The sequence below is a fragment of the Diplotaxodon limnothrissa genome, linkage group LG2, assembly GCF_057381915.1.
Source record: "Diplotaxodon limnothrissa isolate DT_005_m linkage group LG2, D_limnothrissa_male_GT1.1, whole genome shotgun sequence".
NCBI classification, from domain to species: domain Eukaryota; kingdom Metazoa; phylum Chordata; class Actinopteri; order Cichliformes; family Cichlidae; genus Diplotaxodon; species Diplotaxodon limnothrissa.
This window is the reverse complement of record NC_140597.1, coordinates 35834952-35853788: the sequence shown is the minus strand read 5'-3', so window position 1 is coordinate 35853788 and position 18837 is coordinate 35834952. Positions and strand designations below refer to the sequence as shown.

Genomic DNA, 18837 nt, shown 5'->3' with positions numbered 1-18837 from the left:
GTGCTTGAGTTACTGTTGCATTTCTATCTGCTTGACGCAGTCTGGCCATTCTCCTCTGACCTCTGGGATTACCACGACTTTTTCAACCAGAGCATTTCTGCTCACTGGATATTTTCTCTTTTTTGGACCATTCGCTGTAAACCCTAGCAATGGTTGTGTTGTAAAGCACGTGAGTCACTTAAATCACCTTTCTTTTCCATTCTGATACTCAGTTGGAAGATCAGCAGGTCGTCTTAAATACATCTGCATACCTACATTTATTGAATTACCATAGGATTAGCTGATATTTTTGGTAGCAAGCAGTTGAATAGGTGCACCTAACAAAGAGGTCATTGAACGCATATAACCAGGCTAGCAACAGTTATCTATACATCCACTTTTCCTGTTCAGATTGATAGAGCGATTATCCCAGATTTCTTTTTTAATTTTGCAATTTTGAATAAAATCTTCATTTTGTTCAACAATTTTACCTGCAGAAATAAATAAATTCTACACTACCATGCTAAACCAGCATGATTAACATAGAAAGCCTTATGAGTGCAAAAAAAATGTTATCATTAATTCAGTCATTATGAGAATGGTAGAATCCTTACAGTCACATTGACAGAAAACTGTTGATACACATATTTCTTTTTTCCTACATTAGGGGTTTTTCCCTCTTATTTCACTGTCTTCTACAAAGGCATTTATAATAGTTTTAATAGCATTTAGGCTTTTATAAATATTTTATCTAACTTATTCGAGCTCCCTAATGAGTATCTTTAGTAATTAGCCTAATTCATGGGACTCTGTGTGGAGAATGCATAGATAGTAACTTAATGCTGCCATTCTAAGTAAAAGTCTCCACAAAATATTTACTTTTATCTACCAACTCAACTGTAAAATTTTGAATTTTGAGCCTTAGACACTTTGTTTTCTTTATCTTTCGTAAGTTTTGTATTTTATCCGCACCCGTTATTTATGGAAATATTGGTGTTGTTGTACAGAAAAAGATACACACAGAGAAAAAAAAATACTGGGTGATATATAAATATAAAATAGTGGTTTTCCTTTGTATCTTCCATGTTATTATTAGTAGGAATGCATGTGTTTTATATGTTAAATTACCTTTTAAATCTATGATTGTTAGCATGTTACCATGCTAGCTCTAGCATTTAGCTCAAGATTTTATAGCACAGTGAAGTTTAACCTTAAAGATATTAACGCAGTAACCTTATCTCAGTTTATCTGTCTTTAAATATATCCTTGTGAAGGTGTATTTTGTTTATTTGTTTGATTAGCTTCGGGGCAATTACCTACTCTTAGCTAACGGGCTAATTTTCAAATGTCATTCTCTAGCCAGATCGTCTTTAAAAGCATTTTAAAACATATTTGCAGGACATTCAGGAGAAATTAAGCACAAAATCTTTGAGAGTATGAAAAAAGTAGTTTGTTAAATAAAGTTTTTATATATAGTGAAAAAAAACTAGTAGACAAAAAAACTAGAAGACTTTTAAGAATCAAATTAAATGTAAGAGTTACTATCATATATTAAAAGGAAGAATTCTTCAGAGTCTCCAACCTCTTAATGTGAAGGGTTCAGGTTCTTACTTTAGAGAGGTATTACAATATCTGGGCATTGCTAATAAGTGTTTTTACCCCTGACCCCACTATGTCATCATAATACAATCTACTGAAATAGTATTATTCACACCATAATGCACAACCTAATAATTTAATTCTCAGTTTTTAGGAAAAATAAATAAACTACTGATAAACCTCACACCAGTTTGGCATGCAATATACGTGTTTACTCATTTTCTGTCACATATATACAGTTACAAAAATAAATGTTCAAGTTGTTTTTCCACTTATCTAATTCAAGGTCACAGTTGCGCTGGAGCATATCATAGCTGTTATATAGCGTAAGAGGCGGGGTACATCCTACACATGTCACCAGTCTGTTGCAGGGCTAACCAATTAATCACTAATTAGCTTAACCTATCTGCATTATGGGAGGAAGGATACTGGGAGAGAACCCATGCAGACACAGGAAGAACATACAAACTCTGGTCCTAGAGCTTTAACTGCTCTAAATGATCAATTCCAGACTGTCCGACTATCTACTCTTGGCTTTGCATGATGTCACTGTACCAAACTCAATGTACCAAACCATCTAAAAGTAACCCTGGGAGTTTGGGCTCCACCCACCTCCAATTCAAGCCTTCTGTTTTTGACAGCCAACCATTTAGAAGTAAGTTACCTTAAAGGGAAGGTGGTTTTAAAAGGGAGAGGAGCTAACATAGTGGATCAACTGGAGGGATGTACCAAGGCCCACCATAAGATAAGTAAATATTTTATTTATTTATTTTTACTTTTAATCTTGCAAAGCCACACTAATAGAGCCCAAAAATAAAGGGATGGGACTTAAAATTACTTGGTTTTTTTTTTTTCCTTTTAATGGAGTGGTTTTATTTCTTGCAAAGCTGGTCTACTCTGCAATCTTTCCTGCTGTACACAGCCCGAGATATTATTAGTGATGCAAGGACTGCACTTAGTTTAAACCATCTTTAGGGTTTATGTTTTTATTTCCAATCAGAGATGTTTGATTGCATCCAAAAATGCAATACATTAGTACATTAATGCACTCTGTTTATGAACCTGTGTTGTTTCTGTGGAACAAAACAATGTCTGATTTATAACCTGTCTGTAAATGGCAGTATCCAGAGTCAGAACCATGTCTTGTTTTTTTTGTTTTTTTAAATTAGTCCTTGATGCTATTGTTTATGTTGTATTTCATAATTGCCCTCCCCCGCTGATCACCCCTCTCCATATATCTATATATACTCCATGCAAATATCCAGAGGAGAGAGCCATTTCCTGCCTCATGCCCTCACTAATTTACACTCTCTAATCACTCAGCCCTCCTTGTACTGTGCATCCTGTTTTTCATGTCCTGCAGATTTCGCTCCCCGCTCTTTTCATTAATGAACTCATTCAGTGTTCGGGGTTGTGGGTGGAGGGAAATGACACTCCACCTCGCTCTTTCATTCATAAATATAATACCTGCATTGTAGTGTAGTGGAGGGGGAGGCTTTGAGAGCTTTTTGTAATGCAACAGGAGGAGATCAAAGGGGAAAAGATTGCTCCTCCATCATGGCAACGTGTCTCAAATTGAGGAACAGAGCATGATTGTACGACATGGAAAGAAAGCATTTCTGTCGGCCATGTTTGGTCCATTGCGTTTAAGTGGTTGGTACCACCACATGAAGCTTCAATTTTGAGCTTCCACACCCACACCATTCCCCCACTGCGGCCTACGGGGCACGGCTTGCCCAGAAATGAGATCATACTCCATCCATGGAGCCAAAAAAACTGAGGCCCAAATGCTCCAACACTCCCCTCTGCCACCCCAAACACTCCTCCCCCTCATCTGTGTGGGCACTGACACTCTCAAACACATGCTCTCCTATGTAAACACCCACACCTTGCACTCACACATATATATAATCACATAAACATAAATACATAATGGATGCACGCACAAATCTACTCACGCACTCTCCTGTGGATCCTTTGAACCATTACACCCCGCAAATATGGATTATGAGACATACACAAGGCCTCGCTACACCATCTACACCATCCCAGACGTTTGTGCTTCATTCTAATCATCGTCTTCATCTTTTGGGGCTCTTTTAGCTGCTCTATGTCTTTGTCTGCGTGTTTGCTGGCATCTGTCATCTACTTTAACCCAGTTTTCACCTTATGTTAGTTGAGATCATTTCTTGTCATATTGGATCATTTCTTGGTTATTTTGTATTACTTTATTGTCTCTTGGGTGTCTCTGTGGGAATTTTGCATCCCCTTCTGACTTTTTTGCACCTATTTGTAGTCATTTATGAACCTTCTCTTTATTGCAGATTTGTGACACGCTCAGTAAAATTTTGCGGGTGAAGCCCAGAGGCCGGCTTACCCACTGAACCCCAGTCCTGCTGAGAAATTCACCCATTATGTTGTCTGCCCCTGTCGGGGTCTATTTCTGTGTGAATGCCAACAGGAAATGCCAGGGCTACTCTTCCCTTAACTGAACACACACACACACACACACACACCTCCTACTCTGCTGCACTCTTTAACACCATCACCCGACACATGTTTGTTCTCCATCATATGATGCCAGGTTATACAAAGGGGGCGGGGCGGCGGGGGGGGGGATGAGCTTCTAAATTGCTGTACAGTACATTATTTGTGAAAAGTAGACAAAGTTCCCATCAGTTGTTCCTCCTACAGGTGCATGACTCGCTGAAAATGGGAGAAAATGTAGGCCCGATAGTAAATTAGGTTATAAAACCAAGCACCGTCTCCTCTGGTTGTTGCTATTCTTGGCCTGCTGCAGATGAGATCTGCAGGATCTGCTGCCCCCTGGTGGCTTAAGCCTGTCTGCTCCGATTACATAAAACAGGGCAGTGGGTGAGTCATCATCACCCCCACCCCCCATCTTCCTCCTCCTTCTCCGCCCCCCCACTGAGGACAGATGGGAGGTGTGCGTGGTGTTTCGGTGTGTGAGTGTGTTTGTGTGTAGGACTGGGCGGAGAAAACAACAGTGGACTGTGAAATAAGGGCTTCCCCCTCTCTCGCTCCCTTTTCTCCCTCTCTCTGTCTGTTTTTCCTCAGTTTTTTTCTTTTTTGTGGGTCAGGAGAATCAGTTACTGCTCCAGTGAAGTTGCTGTGACAGTAAAAATGGAGCAGATGCAGCAGAGCTCCAATGGTGTTTTACTAAAACAAGGCTGGAGGTCCTGAGGATGTTAGGAGGCGCGTATGAGATGCATCTGCCTCTTCTTTGTGTAGATATAGAGAATATCCGTATCATTAATGAATGTAACAAAAAGGGAGAGCAGTTTCTCTGTCTTTCATTACTGAGTTTGTTTTGGAGAGCTGGCTGAAAGCTGCCATGATGTTGAAAACAGGAGCACATTCTGTACACGTCTTTCTTGGGAGGCTCGTGCTGAGTGTGTGGGTGCAGGTAAAGAGGAGGTGGTTCCGGGACGTTTGAGCACACTGTGTGAGTTGTTCTCGCTGTCGTGGTCCAACTCAGCAAAACAGCAGTTTTTGAGATGACCCTGTAGACCTGCCTGCACTCATATAGTTCCTGACATACAAAGTGAGATGAAACCATCATTTTTCCTTTGCCGTGAAGGGTCACGGGGCAGACAGAGGGATACAGTGGGACAGGTTTGGAGTGCTGGTCTTTGCTTCAGGTAGGAGTAGGGATTAGGTCAGAGAGCAATGTCTAAAACTTTCTGACTCAACTAGCAAGAATCTGTAAGGCTAAAAGAGGGAGGATGAACTCTAGAGGTCATATAGATGAAGCAGTACGTCAGCTGCTCAGCCATGATCAGACCTGGCAGATGCAGCGCAGCTATAAAACTCTGCTCCGGACTCCTTGTTTGTGGGAAAGTGCAATTAAATGTCAGCTTGAAGACACTCCCCACTGTGCGGGAGACGGTCCTGTGTAGACACTGCACTGCTACTTACAGGAGGAGGGTCAGTTAAGCAGGCATACCAATCAGTCAGTCCAGTGAAGCATCTCATTTGTTTGATGGCAAGCAGAAACTCCCAAGCGTTTAAGTACAAACAACTGCAGTTCCTCTAGTGGCCACTTGAGGGTGGCAGCAAGGAGTCCATTCTCACCATGTTGGCAGAAAAAACGGGTTCACAGCATAGCAGAGAAAACTGTTGTGGTCTTTGTGACTAGGTCCTTTCTTCTGTGCAACGGGTAATTTTCTTTTTATTCACTTCTCTTAATTGTTATTGATGCATTCTTTAGGTATTTGGCTGCTTTGAATATATGTCTATCAGCTAGGCTAACTAGCTTTTTGTTAGGCTACTACAGCCAAAATGGCTAACTGTATATCTCTCTGTAAGCCCGGCTAGCTCAGTCGGTAGAGCATGAGACTCTTAATCTCAGGGTCGTGGGTTCGAGCCCCACGTTGGGCGTTCACATTTTGAACCACACAAATCACAACTGACATGGTGAGAGTAGTTAACAGCCTGGAAAAGCGAATGTGTCCTCAACACAACAGGAATGTGGCGACAGTAAAACAGGTCTCATTGTGAAAATGAAACGAGCAGCGAAGGTGGCTGAGCTTAAGAAGCAATAGATATAGTACACCAAAGAAGTAGAGGCGAAAACGAAAGGAACTTTCTAAGTTGAGCGTTTAATGTTTCTCATTTTGAGCAGACAGGATGGGCAGGATTTCGGAAGAGTGCATTAGAGAGCAGGCTGTTGATAAAGAAAGAGAGGCAGGGGTGAGATCATTTGGTCATTTGTAGAGAAGATATAGTACATATTTTGGTCATAAAAGTTGTTGGATGTATTTTATTAATCCGATTCTTATCACTGAATAGAAAGTATATGTCTTTGTGTTGAACCCAGACAAGAAATAATAAAAACATCACTTGGGTTTCCGGCTGATAAAAAAAAAAGTATGAATTATGTGATGTAGACAGGCAGTCTGTCGAGTAACGGGCTCATTACAGCTTCTTGAAACTGAGGGATGGAAAACCCTCACTGGTAATAGTGGTTTTTCCACCAGTGGCAACCCAGCAAGTGACACAATGGTCAGGTTTATACCTTAAATAGACTTTTTGTTTTCTTCTTTTCTTCCTAAAGGAAAAAAAATTAATTGATCAGGATTAACAGGATAGTGTGGGTTCAATAAAGAAGTACAAAAAAATTTCCCAGTGCTTCACTATGCTTGTCAGAAAATATTAGGTTTTCTAATACTTATGATCTGCTGACCAGTCCTTAATTTTATGGCGCTCCATTTTGCAGTTGAAACCCAAACATAATCCATTATATAATATATAAAAGGTTAAAAGAATCCTCACCAATTAATTTATCAGTAAACCGAGTACTTGTTTCAGCTCGCTAAGCGTGCTAGAAATTCCACAGGGACCTGAAATAAAGAAACTGTATTTAGTTCTTGACACATGGTTGAAAGGGTTTATTGTTTTATTTGGGTTCAAATCTTAAAAACAAAAATTTAAAAAAAAAACAAAAAAAACAAAGTACAACACTCAGGAACAACAGTGGCGGAGATTTCATCGGGAAATGAACAGCGGCGGGCGAAGGAGGAGCGTGGGTGCTGAGGTCTGATGTGAGTGGTTACTGAATCACGTCTGTCAGCAGGAAACAGGGCTGACAAGAATAAAGTGACAAACAGAAGAAGATAAGGGTGTAAACTGTGAAACGGATAAGTCTGGTGACGCCCGGCGTGAATCATTCCACCTGAAGGCAGACAGAAAATATGTCACACAGATTCGTTATCGCCATGAATGCAGAAAAACCTCTTTTCTACACGAATGACTGAATAACCGTAAACATGATAACAGGAAAATGGGGAATGACTTTGACAGGACTAATTATTTTAAGGCTGCTGGTTATCTGTGAGACATTGCTGCTACAATGTGTTTGCATACGGTACTGCATGTATATTTTTACACATAGTGAGGGCAGACAGAAAACTGTCACTCTCCGTGGACAACACAGTATAAAAAGCTATTAGTTTAACATCACAGTGACTGGTTGAACTGCATCCACCACTTGTGTTTTACAGCTTCTTTCTCCTTGTTTGTGTCTGTGTCTCGCTCTCCGTGTCCCCTCCAGCTCTTCTTCTTTAAAAGGTGTACGGCCCGACGTAGATGGAGAGTCTGAGGGCGGAGCTTGTCTGATAGTTGTTCTGGTAGTTGACCAGGGGGTTAATGGACACCATCTCCAGGTCCAACGTGTACTCTCTGGGCCCTGACACGGCACGGGCCAGCACCAGCATGGCACTGATGTTATTGATTTGCTGGGGAAGACAGAAAATAATGGAGTGTTAAAGCAGAGTGGCTCTGGTGCTCTTCTCACTGTCACATGTCAAAGTGTCTTCTTTTAAAACGTCTCATCACCTCTATATGAGGTGAGCTTCTTCTTTCTTTTTTCAAGAATCTGCACATCCACACAGTTGTTTTTCATTTATTCCAGCTGATTAAAATTCTCCTCAGGTTGACACTGGGCTGCGCTTACCAAAGTACATGTACCAATAAAAATGGTAATAGAGTCCGTTTTGCCCTAAACAGGAGCTAGAAAACTAGACGAGTGAGGTGAAAGTAGAACACAGGCGGCACATTAAGAAGTCCAAGCGAAAAAATAAAGAAGAAATACGTGTAATGAACCACGTGTGCTTATGAAAGTCGAAACAATGTGAGATGAGGTTACTTATCGTACCTTTGTTTTGTGTGTCTGTGGAGGAGGTTTCAGTGATTTTAGTGGGTGTGTGGGCATTGCACCCAAAACACCCAACATTACATGTCTTATCAAGTTTTACTGGGGGTCAACTATGAAAAGGACAGTTTAAAAGATGGTTTGGAGATGGTGGCACTGATGAAAATACATGAGGAAGAGCTGAAGATGTTGAGGTTTTCAATGGACAGGATTAGAAATGAGCTCATCAGAGGGAAAGCTCAGGTTGAGCAGTTTGGAGACAAAGTTAGAGAGGCGAGGCTCAGATGATGGACATGTGCAGGGGAAAACAAATGCCAAACACATAGTAGATTTAAAATAAGTGAGTCTTGCCTTTTAAAATTGTACTAATAGCATATAAAATCTACATGTCCAGGCTCCTGGGTATATAACTCAGTTATTGAGGTCAGCCTCTCCTATCATGTGATCAGGGTCTTAACTGTTTCACGCTCTTAGGTCAGCTGATTCAGTGGTTTGTTTTAAACACTTATTTTTATAGGATAGGTTTTCTTTAACCATTATTTTTGGTCCTGGATGAAAGTGTGTATATGGGAATAAATATAAGACCATATGTTTCCTCTGTGTCTGTATGCTGGAACATGTATACTTATTTTTCAAGTGTGGTTTTATTCAAACTGTGAAGTGCGATGCAACTGTTATTGTTATTATTATTATTGTTATTACCAGTCTAAAGTTAGTATTTAGACCTAAAGACATCTGGTGTTGTGATTACAGGATCCCACTCTCCTCACCCTGATGTAAAAGTCTCCGTTTTCATCACCGGAGCGGATGCGGAAGGTGTTGTAAGCCCTCGCAGAGACGCTGGTAGCCTGGATCTGGAAGATGTCCGAGGGGACGGAGCGCTCGGAGGTGATGCTCATGTAGCGGTGCACGATGGAGAAAGGCAGCTCTCGACAGGCGGGGTTGTTGACGGGGCACACGCAGCGGCTGGATGTACAAATGCACACAGAGAGGAGCAAACAGTTACAGTTAAGAGAACAGTTGTGCGTTAGTAGTAGGAAAACATCATGAGCAGTTAGAAAATGAGCCAACAGAGGGAGTAGTATGACTGAGAGCAAAGGGCTAAAACCTAAACAAATATTGAACAGTGGCCATTTTTTTCCTTCATGTTTTTCTAAAAATCATCTTATACTACTAAATCTTCAGGGATATGTTAATAGTGACCCACACCTGTTCCTGAGCCAGCACTTGTTCACAGATGTAATGGTTTTCTTATTGCATTGGAACACATTCAAACGAAAAGGTTGAAAAGCTGGACTCGTACGTGGAAAAAGTAATTGGGGTAATCTTAGAGTTTGAGCCAAACTCAGCACAGGGGCTGATTATACTCGGAGCCGATGGCCAGCACATATTTGAGTAATTGAGAAAAGGTGTGTGGAGTTGCGTGTTCGCGTACGCACACAGAAGCTTTCACGAAGTGTCACTCACTTGTCAGACACTTGGATGTAAGGTTCCTGGCAGCTGTTCTTGTCCACACACTGGTATCGTCCGTGGATGTTCACGCAGTTCTGCGTCTCCGTGCACTCGTGTTCTCCCGTTTCACATTCGTTTATATCTAAAGCGAGCAAACAGCTTGTGATGTTTCGCTGAACAGCAGACAGGGGCTCGAGAACAAGGATGAATAGGCATTGACTCAGTGCACCATTTGTGACTCTGAGAGCACAGAGGGGAAGGTGTTAGTTTCAGGAGGAAATGGAGGCGGGCGCACTCACCCTGACACATTCTGGTGCCCAGCAGTCGGTATCCCTCTGGGCACACGCACGAGAACTTCCCTGGTTCGTTGACACACTGGTACTGGCACAGGTAACTGGAGTAGCTGCACTCATCGATGTCTAACAATTCACAAGGTTGGGTTTTATTAATTGTCGATCACTAAGTAGCAAAAAAACTGAGAGGGATAAGCGTGCACTATCACTGTCGCTCCTTTTGTCCTTCATTACCTTTACATTCAAAGCCATCGGGCCCGAGCTCATAGCCCTGATCACAGCGACAGAGGAAAGTGCCGTATGTGTTGTAGCATCTCTGCGAGCAGGGGGCACCCATCTCACATTCATTCACATCTGAAAAGAGGAAAAGCAGAGAATCTGAGGTCTGTTGTAGGCTGTGGATCAAAGGATTTTAATAAAGTTAAAAACCCCAAACTCTGTGTTCATGTCAGTGTGTTGAACATGCAGTTTTCCAGTTTTATTTTTAACGTAAGACTGGATCTGGTGGAAAAAGGTGATGTCATGAACTTCTGGAAATCAAAGCACCGATTAAACTTGAACAACGTGATTTATTATGTAGTGACAGTTGTGGAGTTATAAGATAATGATGTAATCCAAATCCCATCAAATTTAACTCACATGGATTTGATGAAGAAGAAGGAGATCAGCTGAGTTTTTCCGAGGTCAAAGCCTCAATAAACAATTATACTTTTGAAAGTAGCTGTGACAACTGTACTCACATACAGTTTGGGGGCAATTCAGTATTGCCATTTGCTTCTATTTTGCATTTGGAAAGTTTTTTTTAGCCTTTGTTTTACAGAATAGGCAACTTATTGGACTATTAGGCAAAAACTATGCAACTAATGTAATTAACTGTTTTATTGAAGCGCTAATTATTTTAAAAAAAAAAATAGCCTAAACTACCAAACAAATATAAAGAAGTTTAAATTAACTACAGCATTAACAAGAAGTAATGGGGAGTGATACTGAGAGAGGGAGGCAGCAGTATACATTTGCAAGAAAAACATCCAAAAAAACTGGCATCATTACACATCAACTATTACAATTCTCGATGTTAACCTAACATACTTTTACTTTAAATTGTTATTATTTCAGAGTTTTTTTAGTCAATATTAGAAATGCAGGACTGTTACTCACACTGCTGTACTCTTAAAACTCACCAATGCAAGATCGATTGTTTCCTGCCAGCTGGAAACCTGGTTCACACTGACAAGAGAAGGAGCCGGGCACGTTGACACAGCGATGCTGGCAGTACCTGTACCTGCACTCATCGATATCTGCGAGACAAACGAGAGTTATTAAGAACAAGATTTAAATTTCTAAAGATTTTTGGGCATATTGCCACAGAGGGGGGGGGGCTATGATGCTCTTTTCTAGCTTCATATTCTTACTCTGTAGCTTTGAATGATTCACAGTTCAAACAAATTGTTATTTATTTCTGTCTGTTTCAAAGGGCCATGGGCTGTTAACAGAGTGCTTGTAAGCCTCGCCTTATTTCCATATAAGGAGGTCTTTGCTGAGCTGCCATTTGCTCCCACAAGAAGAGAAAAAACAGTTGGAAACTGGGCATTTAGAGCAGTCTGAAGTCTGACTTCTTGGCTCACACTTTTATGTATGCAGACTTCATTATTTGAGACTCAAATCCACCATTGTATATAGGAGAGAAAATAAAGAAACGCATAATAGCCCAGTTAAGCTTAATTACACCAATTAAAGGTGAAATTCAAAATATCTCACCAACGCACTCTGTGCCGACTTTCCGGTATCCATCCGGACACTGGCAGGTGAAGGCGCCCACCGAGTTGATGCACTCCTGGCTGGGTTGGCAGTCGTGCTCGTGTCTCTCGCACTCATCGATGTCTGTGTTTGTGGGTGTGGTGATACAAACGTTTAAAACGCTGTTATTGTGAGCGAACACACCATCATGCAGCATGACTGACATATACAGTGTGAGTGTTACATGCCACTGGCCACTACGTTCCCCTCACTTGCACCCAGCAGCTGAGAACATCATGTTGAGTCATGTTTGCTGTGTCATGCAGGCCACTTTCTCGCTACAAGTCTTAAAACACAGCAGCTGTCCTCGTGTGAAATCTTCCAAATTCCTGCACTGTCTGCCCGCCTCCCGTGGACTCATGCTCACTCACACCCTCACAGATTGCACCCACATGCTGCCTCCAGTCCTAACACCTGTTGCAGCCACCTGTCCCTCACAATCTGTGGCCGCCAACAATGAGTTTACACAACCACACACACACACACACAAACATGCTTAACAATCGCTGATCCTGCGGCCACCTGTCCACCTCCAACCCCCAGACCAACAAACCAGACACCCACCCACACAGCTGTTTCCCTGAGGCTCGTAGCCTAGAGGGCATGGGTTTAAGGGCTCAGCGGGTGTAATAGGAGGCTCTGGAGCAGGGATGAGTGACGCAGAGCGGGGAAGGCACAGGTAGCCTCCATAGTGATTGAAGCACTTCATTTCCCCCTTGCAGGCATCAGGAATGGTCTCACACTCGTTTATGTCTGATGGGAGATTGAAATGTAAAACACAAGGCAAGATTATAGAAGCAAGAGGAGAATCAAGGCGTTACTTGATTCAACATAGCCTTACCTTTGCAGTGCTCAGTCTGAGGGTCCCAATGATACCCATCTGTGCATTCCTGTAAAACGCAGCAGACACAGTGTGTGTGTGAGAAAATGATGGAAAGAAAGATGTGAACAGCCCCCCTGTGCCAAGTAGTTGCATAATGTATTCATAATACATAATAAATTTCCCAGTAGTGAGACGTGTAAAAAAATTAAAACGAAAAGAAAAAGGGGAGGATAGAGAAACTTGTTTCCTCTGCTAAGCCAAAAAGACAAGAAGCCTGCTTTAGAGGATTTGTGACATGTAAACTACTTTCCTAAAGCAAAATGTCACCCTAAAAAACAAAAAAAAGTATTTAAAGCCACTGTTTGGAAAAAGGGTCATTATCATTCAAGGGAAAAATGCTGCTGTAACCTGCATGGAAAGAGAAACCAGAGGCCTGAAGAAACATGGTATTAAAACCAAATTTAACCCCAGCAATGAACACTGTAAAGTCCTGAGAAGGGAACATTTATGTGGAACTTTGAACAAGAAGATGATGAGGCAATGAGAAAGAGCACAAAGAAAGAACAGAGAGAGGATTGGAGGCCAGCATTTCAACACAAAACCTGTAATGTGAAGTGACAGGTGTGGAAAAGAGATGCTAATAAAAAAGAACGGAGTAGGAGAGGGAGAGAGATTCATCCATCCTTACCGTGTAGGTGTCACTTTCTGAACGTGGCTGTGAAATCGCACTGCGGAGGAGCACAGTCACACATATGCACACACACAAGATTGGCACACAAATACCCTGCATACTAATGCACTATTTGATGGGAGATTGGGAGATCGGACTGGAGCATGCACACAAGCGCACACACACAACAATCAGGCAGGTAGCGGTGCCCTGAAGACGAGCCTTTGTGATGTGCAGAGCAGTGGTATCTGTGTTCACGGAGAGAGACAGAGGGAAAGAAGGAGTGGGGGGGAAAGAAAAAAAAACATCAAAAGACAAGATTCGAAACTCAAAAATCACAAAAACGGTTTGATTCTGTCTCAAAACTCTCCTGTGCTGTTAGCTGTTCCCACAGCTGAGATGGATAAATCAACTGGAAGCAAAGGCACCAGAGCCAAGTTTTAAGAAGTCAGTCAGAATGCAAACAGTTCGTTTCTTGGACTCGGTTCACCGTTTGACAACCAAACAGTTCCCCCTTGATCGCAGCGAGAATAAATGGAGTGAATCACTGTGCCAGGTAAGAACATAAACACTGTGACGTCCTCCAACTTTTTGCTGAAAATAACAAAGTCAACATCCCAGAAATACTTTCATATTAGCTGCTCACAGAAAGCTCTCTATGTCTGCATGCTGGCAGCCGGCAGGGTGACAGTCCTGGTGAGCGCTGCCTCCAGAGGTTCGGTTTACAGTGTATCAGCGCTGCATCGGTGGGCCCGCATCAATCCAGGCCAAAACATCAATTTTTTTTTTTACAGAAGCCTCTCCTGCTCAGCTGTTTCACTCTCACAGATTACATTAGTTTGCACCTACCAAACTTATTTTATGTAGAATCAGAGTCATGCTTGTTTAACGGACAGGGGAATCTGTCTTTGCCAAAATAACCAAACACATTAAATGCTCCACTTAAGTAGAATTTCTGGTTCTTTACTTGCGTAACTTCCAATTTTATGCCACTTTCAGCTAAACTGCATTTCACAGGGAACATTTGTACTCAGTAAATGAATCTTTATTTAACAAAAACATTGCTTATAAAACGTTATGGATTTTTATGGATTATAGGACATGTCATGTCGTCATATGTCTAAGTGAGCTTGTTTCGGTTTATATGCAAAGCTGTGCAGAGAAAGCAACTGAACATCTTTTAAAAAGTATGTGCAATCACACTTTTATTATTTAAGAAATATTTAAAGCTCTGTGAAAGCTTTCATGGAACTTTATAAAACACCTTTACTGCTTCTATCAGAATTAAAAGTTTAAGTAGCAGCCAGGAGCTGATAATGAAATGGACTGAATTAGGTGATCATGAGCAGCTGTGACCACCTCTATAAAAGCAGATGTTTTGGCAGTTTGCTGGTCTGAAGCGTTTAGGTGTGTTAACCCGGTTTGACAAGCAAATTCAATCTGTGCAATGGTCACAGAAACTTAAAATTTTCAGGCTTCAGTTAAATGTTAAAGTTCATGGCAGTCCAGTAAGAAAAAGACTGAACAAGTATGGCTTGTTTGGAAGGGAAAGAAAAAAAAGTTTGTAGCTTATGTTTGTAGCTTTGTAGCTTAAGTTTGTTGCTTTTGAACAAACCACAAGATTTCTGGAATAATGTCCTTTGGACAGGTCAGCCCAAAGTGGAGATGTTTGGCCAAAGACAGAATATCAGCACAAATGCCTCATATAGTAACTGTCTCTCACTGTGGTGGAGGGGTAATTATTTGGACTTGGGCACCCTGCAGTCACTGAGTGGACCATGAATTCCCCTGTATACCAAGTTATTCCACAGTCAGATGTAAGGCAGTCTGCCCGCTAGAGCTGGGCTGAAACTGGATCATGGGAGAGGACAATGAAATCAAGCAAAGCAGCACATCTTCAACACAATGGCTGAAAAAGAAAATAATCGCTGGGCCATTCATACATGACTGAAATCCTGTGGTGGGCCTTTAATAGTCTTTATGCATTACTGTGAAAAACTGTTTGACAATCAAACAGAGAGCCGTGCATGAATGAAAGAAGAGTTGGACAGATTACCTCCAGAATGATGCGAGAGACTGATAGATGATGACTACTTCAGAGTCGTGCAATTAAACAGGGTTACAGGGTTCAATCAAACCAATGGACCAGTGCAGGGTAAAAAGATCTGCACAACATTTACTACATTTATTTTAAAGCTTCAGTTACTATGGCTATTTTCTGATATAGATTTAAAATCTAAAATATATTTGCCCTGCAGCAACTTCAGTACCTGTCTATGGTGTACCCTGTCTGGATGTATGTAAAACATAAATCTTGGTTACTTTTAGATTAAGTAATTCAACTGGCTTTTTTGTTGTTCAGTAAAAATAGACAATATACAAACCATAAATCAGTCCATTATAAACACTTTTATTTTATCTGCCTGGATTATTGTAGAACAAATTAACCAAAACACTATTAATCAACATGAGAATGTAAAGAACTAAAAGCCATGACCATTTAACTGCCATATTAGCCTCTTTAAATCAACTTCCAGTATGCTTTAGACTAAATGTTTATAATATATTATCAAAATATAAGGGTCTCTGTGGCCACTATTTAAGAGCCCTATCTTTGATGTCTTAGTACTGTATGCACAGGGGTCTTTTACCCACACCTCTTGCAAGATTTTTTCCTATAGTAGAATATTTTTTGATATTACTATTTTTACTTTAATACATTGTTCTGTACCATGTAGTGTATTTCTAAGGTAAATATATATTGCATGGTTCATTGGTGATGGATTGGGCCTCTCTGGCAGCAATGACACAACCATCCTTCAGTTAATGTTCCTGAAAGAAGCTATAAGTGTTTAAGCTGAGCCTAAACATAAACAAGTTGCCCGTTCCATCTCCGCCAGACCAAAAAGACACGGGGAAAAAAACAGACAAATTGAAGTAATAAAAAAATCCTAAGCAAGTCTTGTTTGCAAAGTGAGTGAGCGCCAGTTAAAATACAGGGAGGAAGGTCATAATCACTGCCTGTCTACGTGCATACACTCACGCTCTGATATAAACTCCCGAGGCCACATTTGCAGGCATTGCTTATTGTTTTATTTCAGGCTGAGACAAACAGAAGGCCGCAGGGTGACTTGGACACTCCGAAATACTCGAGGAATGACATCACCGTGACCTTTGAGTGGTGAAAAGCAGAAAAATATGCTCTCACACTGTAAGCTCAGACGGTAAGGCATACCACCGCGCAATCAGACAGCCGCAGTGCGTGATCTCTCTGAATTGGCCCAACAGTGACTTACAACCAGCAAGAATTTGACCCGAAACCACCCAAAAACAAACTGACCATCAGACTGGGGTCCAGTCACTCACTGGCTACTGAGTGTGGGCAGCAAGGATGCATGGGTGTTTCCCTCCTGCTGCTGGAGATCAAGTGGCGGCAGATCTCTGGAATGCCCGTGGCAAGGATGTGGGCACCAGTTCTCAGCTGGGATGCCCTGCCACTACAGTGGTTCCCAGAGTATCGGGTTCTGGGAAACCCCCCACAGTTCACATAAGAGGACAGCTGGTGCCAGACCTCCAGCCACTCTTCCCTAACCTCCCATCCCTTTGGAGGATGTGTAGGAGGATGTCAGAGAATGCGGCTCTGATACAGAACTTCATTGTCTGCATTCGACCACCACTGACAGGGAAAATACATGATTTGAATAACTGATGAGTCAATCCATAGAAAATGAATCAGGAAGAATTTTCATGACTCGTTTTCCAGCAAAACAGTGAAAGCAACTACACAAATATGCAGTTTCCCCTGCTTTTTCTGTCAATACGAAAGTAACCCAAATATGCAGCAGGGTTTGATTATTAGTGGGGCAAAATGAGACATCTGAAAACGACATCTTGGACTCTGGGAACTTGTGGTGGGCTTCTTTTTTATACAAGTCTACCATTTACTAGCCCACAAAAATAAAAAATACAAATCATCGATACTTAATGAAGTATTTGGAACTTGGCTCAGCTTCAGGACTGCCAGGTGACCCATTTTTAAATTCACACATTCAGAACAGCTTAACAAGCAAAATGTCAGGCGGCTTATATCAGTGACCACATGGAAACCAAAAAAAGACCAACAGCTGGAACACACACACACAGAGTTTAGACTCCAGGATGGTCACTTGTTGTAGTGTATACACAAAGTTTGCATTGATGTGCTTGGCTGTGCGTGGAGCAGCCTGAGAACACGGTGACCCAGCGCGCTCCACCAGCTGTGCTCAGTTACATTTGTGGCAGTGAACCTGCATATCCACAATCAGGGAGTCTCCATCTCACACTCGGCCTGACTTCTGTTCCGGGAAGCTCCACAGGTAAAGACAGAAATAACGCCCTGTCGGAGAAACTCACTCACAAGGTAAAACATGTTCCTCCTGAACTCTAACATGTGATGCTTTTGTGTTAGAGTTCAGAAAACTTTGACATGCTTGCTTTTTCTAATCCCCACCTTAAAGTGGAAACATCTGCTTTTACCTGCAGGAAATTGATTACACAAAAAGTGAAACAGCAGTTGTGCACTGTGAGGTCATCCAGGTTTAGAGAACTCGTCTACATGTTGACTGTTTGTGTTTCAGATTTTGAACTTCCCCCACCTAGAGACTAAACTGATCTTGTGACACTGACGTTGAAAGTTGTACAAGAGGGATGAGGCGGAAGGATTTTGCAATATTACAGTACGATAACATGTGCCCTGTGACTCACTGCCTCTCTTCCTGTCTAACCCCATATTACAGTCAGAGCCAAGAAGTAAACTACTCAGACACAGTTAGCCACGTTATCTTGGCTCTCATAAGGAGCCAAGTGCAGCTGGGAGAGCAGAGCTGAGAGCAGGGCAGTGGTGCAAGTGTGACGTGTATGGCCTGTACAAGAAAAAGTGGGTAAGAGGTACATCTCACCTCCCTTACTTCTCCCTAAAATGCTCGCAAAACGTAGTAAGTCATCCAGCAAGTCTCTCTTTAACAAACAGCCATTCTTTGATATGTGTAAGAGGCTAAAGAAGCACAGGAAAACTCACAGAGGAATCTTCTGTCTCTTAGTCTCCGTCTGACCAGTGTGTCCCTCCTGCTGGCTGCGGTCGTCCCAGCCGAGTTGGCGTACAGAAGTGGTCCCTTAAACTCCTGCCTGTATGACCCTGAGAGAGAGAGTGAGTGGGGAGACCGACAGCTGGAGCAGCTGAGCACATGGAAAGGGAGGGAGAGAGAAAGAGAGAGGGAGAGAGAGGGAGCGAGCAAGACAGGCAGAGGCGAGAGAGAGCGAGAAAGGGAGGAGAGGAACAGCCCCCTTACCCCCCCTCTGGCCCCCTGCACTGCCATCCTCCACTCCCCAAACCCCCTCTCCCTGACCCCCCAGGATGCAAATTCCTGGTCTGCGGCCCAAATACCGAAATTCCAAACCCGTCCAAATCGCAGGCACAACTCGCAGATTCACACACGCACATGCCCCCACATCTTTTCACCCTCTCACTGGTCCCACAACACACCTGGTTTCATTTAAACCAAACCCCCGCAAA

General features: G+C 42.1%; 1 protein-coding gene and 1 non-coding gene across 2 annotated transcripts; one reads left to right on the top strand and one right to left on the bottom strand.

The window, feature by feature from the left end:
• Positions 1–5906: 5906 nt before the first annotated feature.
• On the top strand, positions 5907–5979 carry trnak-cuu (transfer RNA lysine (anticodon CUU)). The gene has a single exon. It is a non-coding gene; the product is annotated as a tRNA-Lys (tRNA).
• A 1103-nt stretch (positions 5980–7082) lies between these two features.
• efemp2a (EGF-like fibulin extracellular matrix protein 2a) lies at positions 7083–18444 on the bottom strand. Its single transcript, XM_085372587.1, has 11 exons — positions 18343–18444; positions 13305–13534; positions 12635–12683; positions 12358–12546; positions 11755–11877; positions 11178–11294; positions 10231–10350; positions 10003–10122; positions 9719–9845; positions 9022–9217; positions 7083–7835 (listed from the first exon to the last, which is right to left on the bottom strand). The coding sequence occupies exons 2-11, from the start codon at positions 13404–13406 to the stop codon at positions 7662–7664; spliced, it is 1317 nt and encodes a 438-aa protein (XP_085228713.1). The 5' UTR covers positions 13407–13534; positions 18343–18444; the 3' UTR covers positions 7083–7661.
• Positions 18445–18837: the final 393 nt, after the last annotated feature.

Coding starts and splice junctions, on each gene's coding strand:
- efemp2a (XM_085372587.1), bottom strand. CDS start 13,406: ATGCAGGGTATTTGTGTGCCAATCTTGTGTGTGTGCATATGTGTGACT. Junction 12,547..12,634: donor TCAGACTGAGCACTGCAAAG/GTAAGGCTATGT, acceptor ATCTCCCATCAG/ACATAAACGAGTGTGAGACC. Junction 7,836..9,021: donor ACGGAGACTTTTACATCAGG/GTGAGGAGAGTG, acceptor TGTCTTCCCCAG/CAAATCAATAACATCAGTGC.